The following is a 14,643-nucleotide window of genomic DNA, read 5'->3' on the forward strand; positions in this document are numbered from 1 at the left end:
TTATTTTTAGCTCATCAATTTTAATTTTGCAAGCTAAAATTAATACCAAAGGCACACATTGAGAGAAATGACACAAATGTTAAATGTATAGTTCATTGAGATTTCTCACAGCGGATAGGCCTACGGAATCACCCCCAGATAAGTAAACAGGATCAGCACCCCAGGGCCTCCTTGGTATCCCCCTCACAGACACTAACCAGCACCTTCACCAAAGGTAACCACAGTTATGAATTATACTGCAGTCAATAAGCTTTGCCTACTTTTGAACTTCCTTTAAACAAAATCATACAATAATGTACTTATTTGTGTCTGTCCTCTCTGCCCACCATTGAGTTGGTAAGACTTAACCATGTGGTCACATGACGTAACAGTTCATTCATTCTCATTATTGTACTCTATTGAATAATTATTTCACAATTTACTTATTTATGCTCCTATTAATGGGCATTTGCAGTTTGAAGTTTTTACAGTAATGCTCCTACGTGTATGTCTTTTGATGTGTATGTGCATGCATTTTTTTATCGGGTAGTACACTCAAAAATGGAATTGTTGAGTCAGGGTACAGATAAGTTCAGATTTGGTAAATACTGACAAACTCTTGTACCAACTGACATTCACATCAACCATACAGGAGAAGTCAAGATGTTCTACATCCTCTCAAACACTTAGGGTTGTCAGTGTTTTTAAGTATACCATTCTGGTAAATGCAAATGCTATCTAATTTTGATCTTAATTTGCATATCCTAGATGAATGACGTTCAGCACTTTTTTATATACTTATTGTCTATTCAGGTATGGAGATCTATTTTTGAAGTGCTTTTTTAAAGTTTTTTATGGATTTTTTTAGTTGTCTTGCTTTTATTTATTTGTAAGAGTTCTTTACATAGAATAGAGAAAAGGCTTTCGTCAGACAAATGTATCAAACATCTTCTATCTGTGGCTTGCCTCTTCACATGTTTAATAATGCCCTTTGATAATTAGAAGTTCTGCAGTTCACTTTATCAGTCTTTCCTTATGGATAGAGCTTTTTGTGTCATGTTTAAGAAACCTTTGCCAAATCCGAGGTCAAGAAAATACTCTCTTATATTACCTTTCTGAAGATTTACTGTTTTCCCTTTCACAGTTAGATCAAAATCCATCTGGAATTAGTTTCAACTTACAGTTTTAAGAGGGGTCAAGGTTGTTTTTCAACGTGTAGATATCTATGTGACCCAACAACATTTATTGGAAGTATTGTCATTCCCCGCTTGCACTACGGTGCCACCAGCGTCATAAATACAGTGACCAAATGTAGATGGGCAGGTTTTGGCACTCTCTTCTATTCTATTGGCTTATTTATCTATTCCTGAGCCAGCACCACACTTTCCTAATTACTGTAACTTTATTACACATCAGGATATCTGCAGCATAAATCTTCCAGTTTTGTTCCTCTTTATAATTGCTTTGTACCAGTTTTAGTTTTGCAGTTCCTATAATTTTTAGAACAGCTTGTCAATTTTCAAACAGGCACATACATATACACAAACACACATCTTGGCTTTTTTCTTTAATTGAAATTGCATTGACTCCTTAGGTTACTTTGAATAAAACTGGAATATTTACAATATTGAGTCTTACTTAACACCATCACCATTGTATATCTTTTCATTATTTTAAACCATTTGTAAATTTTCTAACGTTTTGTAGTATTCTGTGTAATAAGTACTGCACATTTTTAAACATTTATTTCTATGTATTTGATGTTTTTATAACCTTCTTTTATTTCATTGTCTAATTGTTACTAGTATACAGAAATACAATTATTTTTGCATATTGACCTTCTATCCTTCAGCTTTACTAAATTTATTTATTAATTCTAATAGTTGTTTGAAGCTTTTTAAGGTTATTTCTTTGTTTTGGGTGTTCTCAAAGCTCACACAGATTTGTCTAGGTATGAATTTGTTTTCATTATTTTTGCTCAATCTCTTTTTGATAGTTTCAAATACTCTTCCCATAAATCAGTGGTTTACACACTCTTTAACTACAGGTGCTCAGGTGGAGGCTTCCCCTACATCCCCCCTCCTCATTCAGCCTGTGAGTGCCTCTGCCCGAGATCATTACCTGGGGTTTTGGCACACACCTGCAATGTTTAACACTGCTCCTGCCTGCTCTTGTAGTAAATATTGCATCTTAAGTCATTAGCAATTTCATCAGCCTTGTGTGGGGATTCCTAATAAGATGCCTTAGAGTTGAGTTCATGGTAACACATATTTGAAAAAGTTTTAAAATTAATTATTTGTGTATATTTACAGAAATTAAGTGAATAAAATCAATTTACCATATATAATGAAATGGGTATTTTACAAAAAGTTTGCTGGGTCTTAATGAATCCTAGCATTTAATCTCACGAAACCTCTGTTGCCTTACATCTAAATTGGGGGGTTAATAACTTCTATTTCTTTTTTTTTTTTTTGGAGGGATAAATTGGGAGTTCAAGACTTGCAGATACAAACCACTATATATATAATAGACAAACAACAAGGTCCTACTATAGACTACAGGAAACTATATTCAATATCTTGTAATAGCCTAAAATGAAAAAGAATATGGGAATATATATATATAAAAAACTGAATCACTATGTTGTATATCAGAAATTAACATTGCAAATCAACTACAGTTCAATAAAAAACCTCTATTTCATAGTGTTATGAGAATTAAATGAACAAACTGTTCAATACTGTGAGCTCTTGCTTCTGCACAGCAGAGGAAACCATAAGTAAAACAAAAAGACAACCTACGGAATGGGAGAAAATCTTTGCAAATGGAACCGACAAAGGCTTGATCTCCAGAATATATAAGCAGCTCATACGACTTAATAAGAAACAACCAAACAACCCAATCCAAAGATGGGCAAAAGACCTGAACACGCAATTCTCCAAGGAAGACATACAAATGATCAATAGGCACATGAAGAAATGCTCAATATCACTAATTATCAGAGAAATGCAGATCAAAACTACAATGAGGTATCACCTCACACCAGTCAGAATGGCCATCATTCAAAAATCCACAAATGACAAATGCTGGAGAGGCTGTGGAGAAAAGGGAACCCCCCTACACTGCTGGTGGGAATGCAGTTTGGTGCAGCCACTGTGGAAAACAGTATGGAGATTCCTCAAAAGACTAGGAATAGACTTACCGTATGATCCAGGAATCCTGCTCCTGGGCTTATATCCAGAAGGAACCCTACTTCAGGATGACACCTGCACCCCAATGTTCATAGCAGCACTATTTACAATAGCCAAAACATGGAAACAGCCTAAATGTCCATCAACGGATGACTGGATAAAGAAGAAGTGGTATATTTATACAATGGAATACTATTCGGCCATAAACATAACGCCAATGACAACATAATGCCATTTGCAGCAACATGGATGCTCCTGGAGAATGTCATTCTAAGTGAAGTAAGCCAGAAAGAGAAAGAAAAATACCATATGAGATTGCTCATATGTGGACTCTAAAAAAAAACAAAAACAAAAACAAAAACAAAAGCATAAATACAAAACAGAAATAGACTCATAGACATAGAATACAAACTTGTGGTTGCCAAGGGGGCAGAGGGTGGGAAGGGATAGATGGGATTTTAAAATTGTAGAATAGATAAACAAGATTATACTATATAGCACAGGGAAATATACACAAGATCTTATGGTAGCTCATAGAGAAAAAAATGTGACAATGAATATATATATGTTCATGTATAACTGAAAAATTGTGCTCTACACTGGAATTTGACACAACATTGTAAAATGATTATAAATCAATAAAAAAATTAAAAAAAATACTGTGAGCTCTTATGACTAGTTCTCAACATTACACAAGTAATTAGTTAATTAGGAAATACTAAAACCGAGGTGTCATTTCTCTTAGCCTACGGTCACTGCCACAATAATAGAGTTACTTCCCACAGACACAAATTTGGGAAGCTTTAATTAATAAATTTGAGTTACTTAGATGCCATCTGCCGATCAAAACCAGTGGTTTCCTAAGTGTTGCTCCAGTCACCTATGTGCTTTAAAGCCATTAACAAATGAGCACTGGTTTTGGACCAGCACAATTTGCAACATTTAACAAGTGACAAAGTGGCATTACCTGATTATTTCCCATATTATTTGGCTTTGTGGAGCATCATAGCTTCTACTTACAGTGAATAGCAGGGAATAATTTATCCCTTAACAATTTGATTCAGGACGACTTATATTCTAGTCAGTGGATCAATGGGAAATAAGCTCAATTATCGAACCTCTTCTTTAAACATCGAATTAGGAGGTTAAGCCTTGAGCATTTCCCAAAATTTCCATCAGGAGTAGAAGAAATGCGGGCAAATTAATACTATTAAATAGGTAGTCTGTGTTTGTTTGCAACATGCTTGTCATTCTGCTAGGCTGAAAGATGGACCAGCAAGGAGAGCCGCAATTGTATAAGCCATAATACTGGGTATAAAGTAGCCACCAGGGGGTCTGGCACATAGCAGCTCTTCTGAAAATGAGAATTCCTGGCCTCTGCTCCCTGGGCTGTTACGGCACTATATCAGCCAAGAGCCTGTTCCCACTGCTGCAGTCCCAGCATACTAACTCCAGCAACTCTGCCACAAGCACTGCCTTTCCAAGAAATTCTCCCAATCCCTGGCCCCATTTCTCACTGCTTCTGAACTCCCTAACTGATCTGGCACTTAGCATTGACTGCCTGGTGTTGTTAAAACTCTCTCCACATATTTCAGCTTCTCTCTTCCAAACTGATCGTCAACTCCTCGAGGGAAAGTTTGGCTTTATGCTGCCCTGGTTTCATGGTAGGCTGGGTGACTCATGGCTGGAAGACCCACATGTTCATTTCACATCTATGCAAGGAAGCTGGTGGAAACCATCCTCTACAATAAGGGTCAAAACTCAAAGTGATGTCTGGGACGGAGGCCACTAAGAGAACATGATAAAACAAGCTTTTGAGGGAAGACGGTGGGGCAGAAAATACTAACAGAACTCTGTTTTAAGAATATTTGCTTGATCTGAGTAGATACCCATATCTCCATTTCACTTGGGTTCAAACCTTGCCTCTTTACTTACTGGTTATATGGCATTGAGAATGTCACTCTCTTTTCCCCAGCTTTAGATCTGTCATCTGAAAAATGTGGGTAATAATAGCACCAATCCTGTATCAGTTAGGAGGTTCAGAGAAGAGAAATTAAATATTTCAGCAGGGGGAGCTTGCCTTGGCCTTGGAGGGATGAAGGATCAAAAAGAGGTGAGATGACTATAATAACCGCAGGAAGCAGCTTCTGCCCTTGGAGCTGGATGAACAGAGGGAAGACGTGGGGTTATCGGAACCCCTGAGCCCAGGGGAGAAGCTGTGGGGAGCCACAAGAGCCAGAGCTCTGACTTTGGATGTGGGGGCCCTCCCGACAGAGGCAGGGATCTCTGAGGAGGCCCAGTGAGGCTGGTTCTGAAGGTAACCGAAGGGGCTGAAGTCAGGAACCACCTGCAGCTGTCTGCGGTGGCCACCACTGACCACACAGTGCGCAGGTCAGGGGCCGTAAGTTCCAGCCTCCCTCTGGCGCCCCTATTGGTAGAAGTAACTGATGTCAGTGGGCAAAGAAGGAGGAGATATGCAGAGTCCACACCCAGCATTACAAAGCAGAGGACAGAAGGTGGGTTTGAAGCTCAGAGATAATATATAATCACTTGTCTGTTCATTAAATGGGATAATAAATGGTTCCAAACCCACAGATTTGCCTTCAGAATTGCTTAAGGTATTGTACTGAAGCACTCAGCACAGACAATGGAACATAAAAGCTATTAATAAAGGTTAAATGTTTACCATTATTGTACTGGTGTTTGTTTTTGTCTTTATCTATCAAACATCCTTAATTGATTTTCTATGTTAGTATTAATAAGATTTGATAACCCTGACCTGTTTGGAGCTATAAAATGGCATTTCAAATGGATACTTGAGATTCAGACTCTCGTAACTCACCAACACTAAAGGTAAATAGCATGTTAGGAAAACAAAGTGCCCGCCCTTTCAAAATCGACCATCAGGTAAACAGTTATTTCCTCATCCGTCAGAATGTGGAATTCTCTGCCGTCACAGACATTCGCTGCTAATCTACATGGATATCAGAATGTTGGTCACAGATTTCCTCATTAGCGCTTTTAGACGCTTCCAATGTAGACCGGTCTACCCGAATTGAGTTCTAAGACAAAGGGAAACAGAACAGCAACGGGCTGGCAGACATTTGCTCCTTCTCTTGGTCTACAGGAGGAAGACCCCTTACCCCCAATCAGCATGGTGCAGATGGAGAAGATCTTCTCCGCGTCTGTGTTAGCGGAGACATTCCCAAACCCAACGCTGGTCAGGCTGCTGAGCGTGAAGTACAGAGCGGCGATGTAGGCGCTTCGGATCGACGGGCCCCCCAAGGTATTGTTGCCATAGTACGGAGATTCCAGTCTCTTTCCCAACTCATGGAGCCAACCTGCAATGGAAGAATGAGCACGTAAGCCCCCCAAATAAAGGGATGTAAAGATGAGTGAACATTTAAGGATGCACAACGTTGCTCAGGAGAAAGAAGAAAGTTAAAAGGAAATTAAAGGCAAGGAATTAGATCCCATGACTCTAAAAGCAAAAGCATCACTTTTATGCAACTGTTTTCTTATCATACGCGCAGCAGAGAAATACGCTTTCAAGACCGGACTGGTAGTCAAAGCTGAACATGTTACCCTAAAGCAAGAAACTACCTGCAGAGCTAGAAACCGGGATTTCAGTAGCCATTAAGCTCATTTCTCAATTGGAATTTTAAGAAACAAAGGGGTTGGCAGGTATTTTCAACTCTACACGATGACAAACAGCAACCAAGACAAGAATCTAGACTTCAGACAGGTAAGAAGGGCTTTATTTCAATCCGGTACAACCTTTCCCTATTTCACTCACTTGCACTGGTATCAGTTGCTTTGTAGGTGTTAACTCACGGTTTCTTCAGGAAGCTTTCTCTGCGGCCTTATTCTGCTATTTGGGGGTGGTGGGGGGAAAAGCACAACTAAGAGGTACCTGTAACAGAACTGGATGCCCCCCTGCAACTGTTTCATCATCCTGGTGTATGTGTGTGTCAAAACGTATCAGATAAAATGTTTTAAATACACTCATTTTATTGTATGTCAATTATACTGTCATAAAGCTATAAAAACTATGCCAATAAAGAGGGGAAATAACAAGTATAATATAATAGGATGGAAACACAACCCAAAGGCCACTTTAAAATTGTTTATTGGAAATATTTTCCCTCTAAAATTTTGTATTTAAAAATTCTCTCTCTGTGTGTGTAACAAAACCTATGACAACGCAGCTCAACCCATAAGACTTTTGCTAAGGAATGTTGTTCACTGACCACTATTTTCTTGCTGAGTAAGTTATTTGGGGCGGGGGATAATTTGGTAATTATTTACTTTTAAAGGGGGTTTTGAACCCAGGGCTCTGTGCATGCTAAGCTATACCTTCCCCAGCCTGACCACTACTTTCTTATTAACACTTTACTTAATGGCTGTCCAAGAAGAGGGAAAGTTATTACCTTTTTAAAGTAGTAAAAGTGCTGTCATTATTAAAGTTACAGATTATGAAACTGCGCTAGATGATTAAAATGCAAATTTGAAACAACTGGGTTCCTTGAGGTCAAGAAGAAAGGCTGAGTGGCAAGTCCTGTGCCTTATTTATCCTGTCTCTAGAGAAGTGTTTCTCAACCATTAGCTCACCTCCGAAACACCCAAAGGCCTCGTTAGAGACAGCCAGGTCTGATCCCTGGAGCTTCTGGTACAGTGCACGGGAGGGCTGAGGGGTAAGGGCTGAGAACCCGCCTTTAAGAGAGGTTCCCACAGGATGCTCACACTACAGATTCAGGGCACCGCGCTTTGAAAAGTCACTGCTCCAGAACAAGGGGTCCTCAATGCTGGCGGCAGCTGGGAAGGCTTTTTTAAAAATACACTGCCCCAGGGCCACCTCCAGTACTGAATCAAAACTTCTGGTTCCGAGCTCAGGTACTGGTATTTTTAAAAAGTTCCCCAGTAGAATCTAATGCTAAGAGAGAGCTTAGAAGCACTATTCCGGAACTTAACAAAGCCCCTAACAATAGTAGGGTTTAATAAATGCTATCTTAAAAAATGAATGAATTAATGAACGTGTAAATGGTTCCTGCCCTCTGCGGTAGTATGAGATAATACGCCAACACTGGTGCAACACAGCACCACATGTGCGTTTATAAATTTGTACTAGATTTATGAACAAAGTGTAGTGAATGTATTTTTTGATGATAGAGAATCGTAACAGTGTGAAAGTTACACGCTAGGAAAGGTGATGCCACTAGTAAGCTATGCCCATTTATTCTGTTTGCAAAGGCTTTGTGAAGGGCTAAACTCCACATTCAAACACAGATTTCAATCTGGACTCTTCCATTGCAGGCTGTGGGAATGACTAATTTCCTCTTTCCTTTTCTCATCAAAACAGGGATACTCTCTAACTGGTATGGTTGCAGTGGGATTAAATGAGATGTCACGTGAAGAAAATGCCAACTCTGTGACTGATTGGTTCAGTGGCTGATATCTCTTCTCTCTCACTTTCTTATGTTGCTTAAATTGGAACAAAGAAAAGTATAAAATTCAGAGTGAGGGAAAATATGAGATCGGGAGTGAATTATAATGGAAAAGGAAGGTGGCGACCAAGTGTATTCAATAGAACCCAGGGCTGGCATATGACAGAACTGAGAGAAACTAAGAAACTAAGAGAAATTTTCATCTAAGAGAAACAAAAGGGAGAAAATCCAGGGGATGGCAGTTCTTAAAACTTGGGACTTCCATACCCATTTGTGAATGTGAAGAAAGACATGCTCCTTTTCCCAGGACAAAGCATACATGGACACACACACACACACACACACACACACACACACACACACACACACACGATTTCAGGCACATTTTCAGCTGGTCCAAGGGCCCAGATTAAAGAGCTCTGCACTAGAGTTTTAAGTGAGGGAAAGGAGGAGGCGAGAAAGCATGATTTGGTAAAACCTGGTTTAATCCTGTATGGAAGAAGATTTAGAAATAAAGACAATTTATCTCAGATTAATTAAAGAGATACCACAAAAGCGAACTGAATGTGCATTTAAAAAAATACTACTGGCGTATTTATATGCACTGTAGGAAGAGAATCAAGACAGGTAAAATCAGGGAGCAAAGATGACAGCTGAACACATCATTATACGCAGGATGTTGACTTCTCTAGAGCAGTGCTCTTGTAAGCATTTGACCCGAGCCTTGTCAAGTGTGGTCAACCACAAGGAGTTGAGTAGCTGGTGGATGGGTAGTTCTCATGTGTCTTCCAAGTAGTGCTCTGAAAGGGATGTCATATTTCTGCTCAGAAAAGAAGTGACTAGAGAGAACTGTCTCTTTGTTCCATGTTGATCATTCCTGCTAATTATTGGGAAGTCTGAGCAGCTGAGAAATGTCATTTTGCCCAGAGAGTAAATATTGCATGACCTAATTTTTGTTTTAGTTGATGCCTAGAGGAATGAAACCACCACCACCACACACAATAAAGCCACTGCTCCCTCTCAGCTGGATCAGTTATACAATCAGGTCATGAAAAAAAAAAAAAATCTACTGATCTTGAAGTGTTCATTTACTTACAGAAACCAAAGTTTTCTCATAAAAAAATTAAAACCAAACAAACCTAGATGATATATTTATTAACTGGAATAAAAGTGAAACATTAAAGAATTCCCCAAATCATATCAGTTTTCATTTAATTTGACTTCCTTAATCAAAGAAGATGAAAGTTTACGATAGGATACACCGGTTATATTAGATTACATTCTCACTCAATTCCTGCTCACTTACATTTGTGTGAAACTGTCTCAGAAGTGATTCGGGGAGCAAAACACAGACAAACAACAGAACTGCTTCTGTTGATATCTCTTTTCTGTCTAGCCAACTGTTCTGTCTACTTTCAGAAACATCTTGTTTTTTAAGAAGGGTTGCTACTAAACTGTGTTACAGCTGATGGAACAGAAGCAATAATGGTGAGAAAACCTGGTAACACGGAAAGGAGGTAACGCCCACAAACCCGGGGATTGGCTCTGTGGGCTAAATAAAACTTTTTCACAGAACAGCTTGTCTGCAAGGAGAGCACATGTTCTACTGTAACAAGACAACATGTCACTGGACTGTACAGAAGCAGCAATTTAACCAATTTGGAAGCCAATCTTTTTTTAATCCAGAGAAACTCTTCTCTAAAGGAAGGGATGTCCTAGAACAGTCTGTCTGCTTCTGCTCAATTTTCTTTTACCTAAATAACATTTTGAAGGAAAAAACATACACAAAATAAAGTAGAATCTAAACATGTGAACACACTGCCATCTGATAAAAGCAAAAGATATCATAAAATAATCCTGTCATTGCCAAAATAGATTAGATGAATAAAATAGAATAGATTTGTGAAATAAATATCAATTTCAAAGATAGAATGACTCTTAATGACCACTCCCAGAAGAGTCTATAATTAAGCATGATAATTCAATCCATGTATTTTTCATTGCATACTTACCCTGGGCCCAGTATTTTGTTCAATTATATACTTTTAACTCTAAGCAGGAGTTTCTTGTTATTTTACTCTTTGGGTTTCTGCCAATAATATACTTACTTTTATTGTGCGTATGTGTGCATTCACAGTTTACACAGGTGTGACCTGCTTTGCACAACAGATGTGTTCCTGAGAAGTTTATATTAGAATTTGGTAAAATAACAGATATTTTAGCTTTAATGAAAGGAATAGAAGCATGTTACTTAAGGAAAGCCTATAGGAGGGTGTGGCCAAATGGCAGAGTAGGGTCACTTCCTCACATGGGCACACCCAAATTACAAATATTTACAGAGCAACTGTGATGAGAAAGACCAGAAGAGCTGCCAGAAAAGATCTTCTAAGACTAAAGATATAAAGAAGCAACCAGTGAGATGGGTAGGAAGGGTGGAGACAGGGTATATAGTCAAGACTTAGACCCACAGTGGGAAACCTACAAATGAGTGGGTAATTACAACTACAGAGGTTCCCCCAGGGAGTGAGGGCTCCCCAGCCTGGGGGTCCTGCATCGGGGAGATGAGCCCCCAGAACACCTGGCTTTGAAGGCTAGCATGGCTTACTTCAAGGCTGAGAGAAAGAGAAATTGTATTCTTAAAGGGTACACAGAAAAATCTCACACGCTGTGGTGCCCAGGGGAGAAGCGGTCATTTGAAAGGAGCCTGGGTCAGACCTACCTGCTGACCTTGGAGAGCATCCCAGAGAGATAAGAGGCAATGGAGCTCACCCTGAGGACACGGACATTGGTGGCAACATTTTGGGGAACTTATTGTACCATGTGGACATTGGTGCTGGCAAAGCACCATTTTGGAATCTTCCCTCTCGCTTATTAGTGTTGGGAACTGGCCCCAACCACCAGTCTGTCAGCACTAGTACTGAGACACCTCAGAGCAAGCAACTAACCTGGTTGGGACACAGTCCCACCCATCAGCAGGGTGGCTGTCTTAAGACCCCTTGAGCCTGCAGCAGCTCCAGGACATGGCCTCACCTACCATGGCCAACAGCCTCCACACAAGGCAGGGCCTTGCAACCAACCTAACCAGGGGCCAGCCACACCTACTGGATCACCCACAGTAGTCAGCCTCCAAGAAGAGAAGGACCCACACAGGGGCATCCCAAGAGCATACAGATCTCGTGGCCAGAGGGGAGTGTGCTTCTGGGATGCACAGGACATTTCTGCAAGAGGGCACTTCTCGAAGGTCAGGAAAACTAATCAATCCACCAAACACATAGGAAAAAAAAAAAACCCTAGCAGATCAGGCAAAATAAGGCAAAAGAATAACATGCTCCAAATGAAGGAACAAGATAAAACACCAGAAGAGCTAAGTGGAGAGAAGCAATCTACCTGATAAAGAGTTCAAGGTAATTATTGTAAAGGTGTTTAAAGAACTCAGGAGAAGATTAGATGGACAGAATGAGAAGTTAGAAATTTATAACAAAGAGTGAGAAAATATAAAGAAGAACCAAACAGATGAAGAATATCATAACTGAAATAAAAAATACTCTAGAAGGAATCAATAGCAGATTAAATGATACAGAGGAATGGATCAGTGAGCTGGAAGACAAAAGTAGTGAAAATCACTGAAGCAGAACAGAAAAAAGGAAAAAGAAAAAGAAATGAGGATACTTTAAGAGACATCTGGGACAACATCAAGGACACTAACATTTGAATTATAGGGGTCCCAGAAGGAGAAGAGAGTAAGAGGCAGAAAACATATTTGAAGTCATAACAGCTGAAAATTTCCCTAAATCACAAAAGGAAACAGAAATCCAGTTCCAGGAAGAATAGAGTCCCAAACAGGACCAACCCAAAGAGGACCATCCCAGGACACATTGCAATTAAGATGGCAAATAATAAAGATAAAGAGGGAATGTTAAAAGCAGCAAATAAAAAGCGACAGTTACATACAAGGGAACTCCCATGAGGCAAACAGCTGACTTTCCAACAGAAACTTCAGGCTAGAAGGGAGTGGCATGATATGTTTAACGTGATAAAAGGGGAAAATCTACAACCAAAAGTACTCTACCTGGCAAGGTTTTCATTCAGATTTGATGGAGAAATAAAGAGAGTTTTACAGACAAGCAAAAGCTAAAAGAATTCAGCACCACCAAACCAGCTTTACAAGAAATGTTAAAGGGACTGTAACAAGAGACAAAGAAGGACACTGCATATGATCAAGGAATCAATGCAAGAAGATATAACAATTGTAAATGTATGTGCATCCAACATAGGAGCACCTAAATATATAAAGCGTATATTAACAGACATAAAAGAAAAAATTGGCAGTAACACACTAACAGTAGAAGACTTTAAACATTCAACTTACATCAATGGATAGATCATTCAGACAGAAAATCAGTAAGAAAACATTGGCCTCAAATGACACATTAGATCAGATGCAATTAATATGTATATATAGAACATTCCATCTCAAATTAGCGGAATATGCATTCTTTTTATGTGCACATGGACCATTCTTCACAATAGATTACATGCTAGGCCAAAAAACAAGTCTCAGTAAATTTAAGAAAATTGAAACCATATCAAGCATCTTTTCTGACCAAAGAACTATGAAACTAAAAATCAACTTCAAGAAAAAATTGCAAAAAACATAAACACCTGGAGCCTATACAATATACTATTACACAATGGATCACTGCAGAAGTCAAAAAACACCTGGAGACAAATGAAAATGAAAACACAATAATCCAAGATCTATGGGATGCAGCAAAAACAGTTCTAAGAGGGAAATTTACAGTAATACAAGCCTATCTCAGGAACAAGAAAATCTCAGATAAACAATCTAATTTTACAACTATAGGAATAAGAAAAAAAAAACCCAAACAACAAAACCCAAAGTTAGAAGAAGAAAAGAAATAATAAAGATTAGAGCAGAAATAAATGAAATAAACACATAAAAACTGACAGAAAAGATAAATGAAAATAGGATTTGGTCTTTGAAAAGATTTTAAAAAATGGATAAACCTTTAGCTAGATGTACCAAGAAAAAATTACAGAGGGTCCAAATTAGAAATGAAAGAAGGGAAATTACAACTGACACCACAGAAATATGAATGATCGTAAGAGATTACTATGAACAATTACATACCAATAAAATGGACAACCTAGATGAAATGGACAAATACCTAGAAATGTACAATCTCCCAAGACTGAACTAGGAAGAAATAAAAAATATGAACAGATCAACTACAAGTAATGAAACTGAATCAGTAATTTAAAAACTCCCAACAAACAAAAGTCCAGGACCAGATGTCTTCACAGGTGAACTCTACCAAACCTTTAGAGAAGAGTATCCATCTATCTTTCTCAAGCTATTCCAAAAAAAAAAAAAAAAAAAAAAAAAACTGCAGAAGAAGGAACACTTCTAAACCCACTCTACAATGCCAGCATTATCTTGATAACAAATTAGACAAAGATATCACACAAAAAAGAAAATTACAGGCCAATGTCACTGATGAACACAGATGCAAAATTCCTCAACGAAATATTAGCAAACAGAATTTAACAACGCATTATGAGGACCATACACCATGATCAAGTGGGATTTATTCCAGGGATGCAAGGATGATTTCATATCTGCAAATCAACCAATATGATACATCAGATTAACAAACTAAAGAAAAAATCATATGATCATCTCAATAGATGGAGAGAAAGCTTTTGACAAAAATCAACATCCATTTATGATAAAAATCTCTCAACAAAGTGGGTATAGGGAATATATCTCTACAGAATTAAGGCCATATATGACAAGCCCACAGCTAATGTCACACTCAATAGTGAAAAGCTGAAAGCATTTCTTCTAAGTTCAGGAACAAGACAAAGATGCCCACCCTTGCCACTTTTATTTAACATAGTATTGGAACTCCTAGCCACAGCAATCACACAAGAAAAAATTTAAAGGCATCCAAATTGGAGAGGAATAAGTAAAACTCTTTGTTTGCAGATGACATGATACTATACAG

At 38.6% G+C, this 14,643-nt stretch overlaps 1 protein-coding gene across 1 annotated transcript in view; it reads right to left on the bottom strand.

The window, feature by feature from the left end:
- The window catches only part of KCNH8 (potassium voltage-gated channel subfamily H member 8), a 353,249-nt gene that overhangs the window by 76,013 nt on the left and 262,593 nt on the right, over positions 1 to 14,643 (bottom strand). Inside the window, exon 8 of the mRNA XM_006192862.3 lies at positions 6,314 to 6,511. Coding sequence (XP_006192924.2) covers positions 6,314 to 6,511 — 198 coding nt within the window. The remainder of the gene's footprint in view (positions 1 to 6,313; positions 6,512 to 14,643) is intronic.

This window comes from Camelus ferus, chromosome 1 (genome assembly GCF_009834535.1).
Source record: "Camelus ferus isolate YT-003-E chromosome 1, BCGSAC_Cfer_1.0, whole genome shotgun sequence".
NCBI lineage: Eukaryota > Metazoa > Chordata > Mammalia > Artiodactyla > Camelidae > Camelus > Camelus ferus.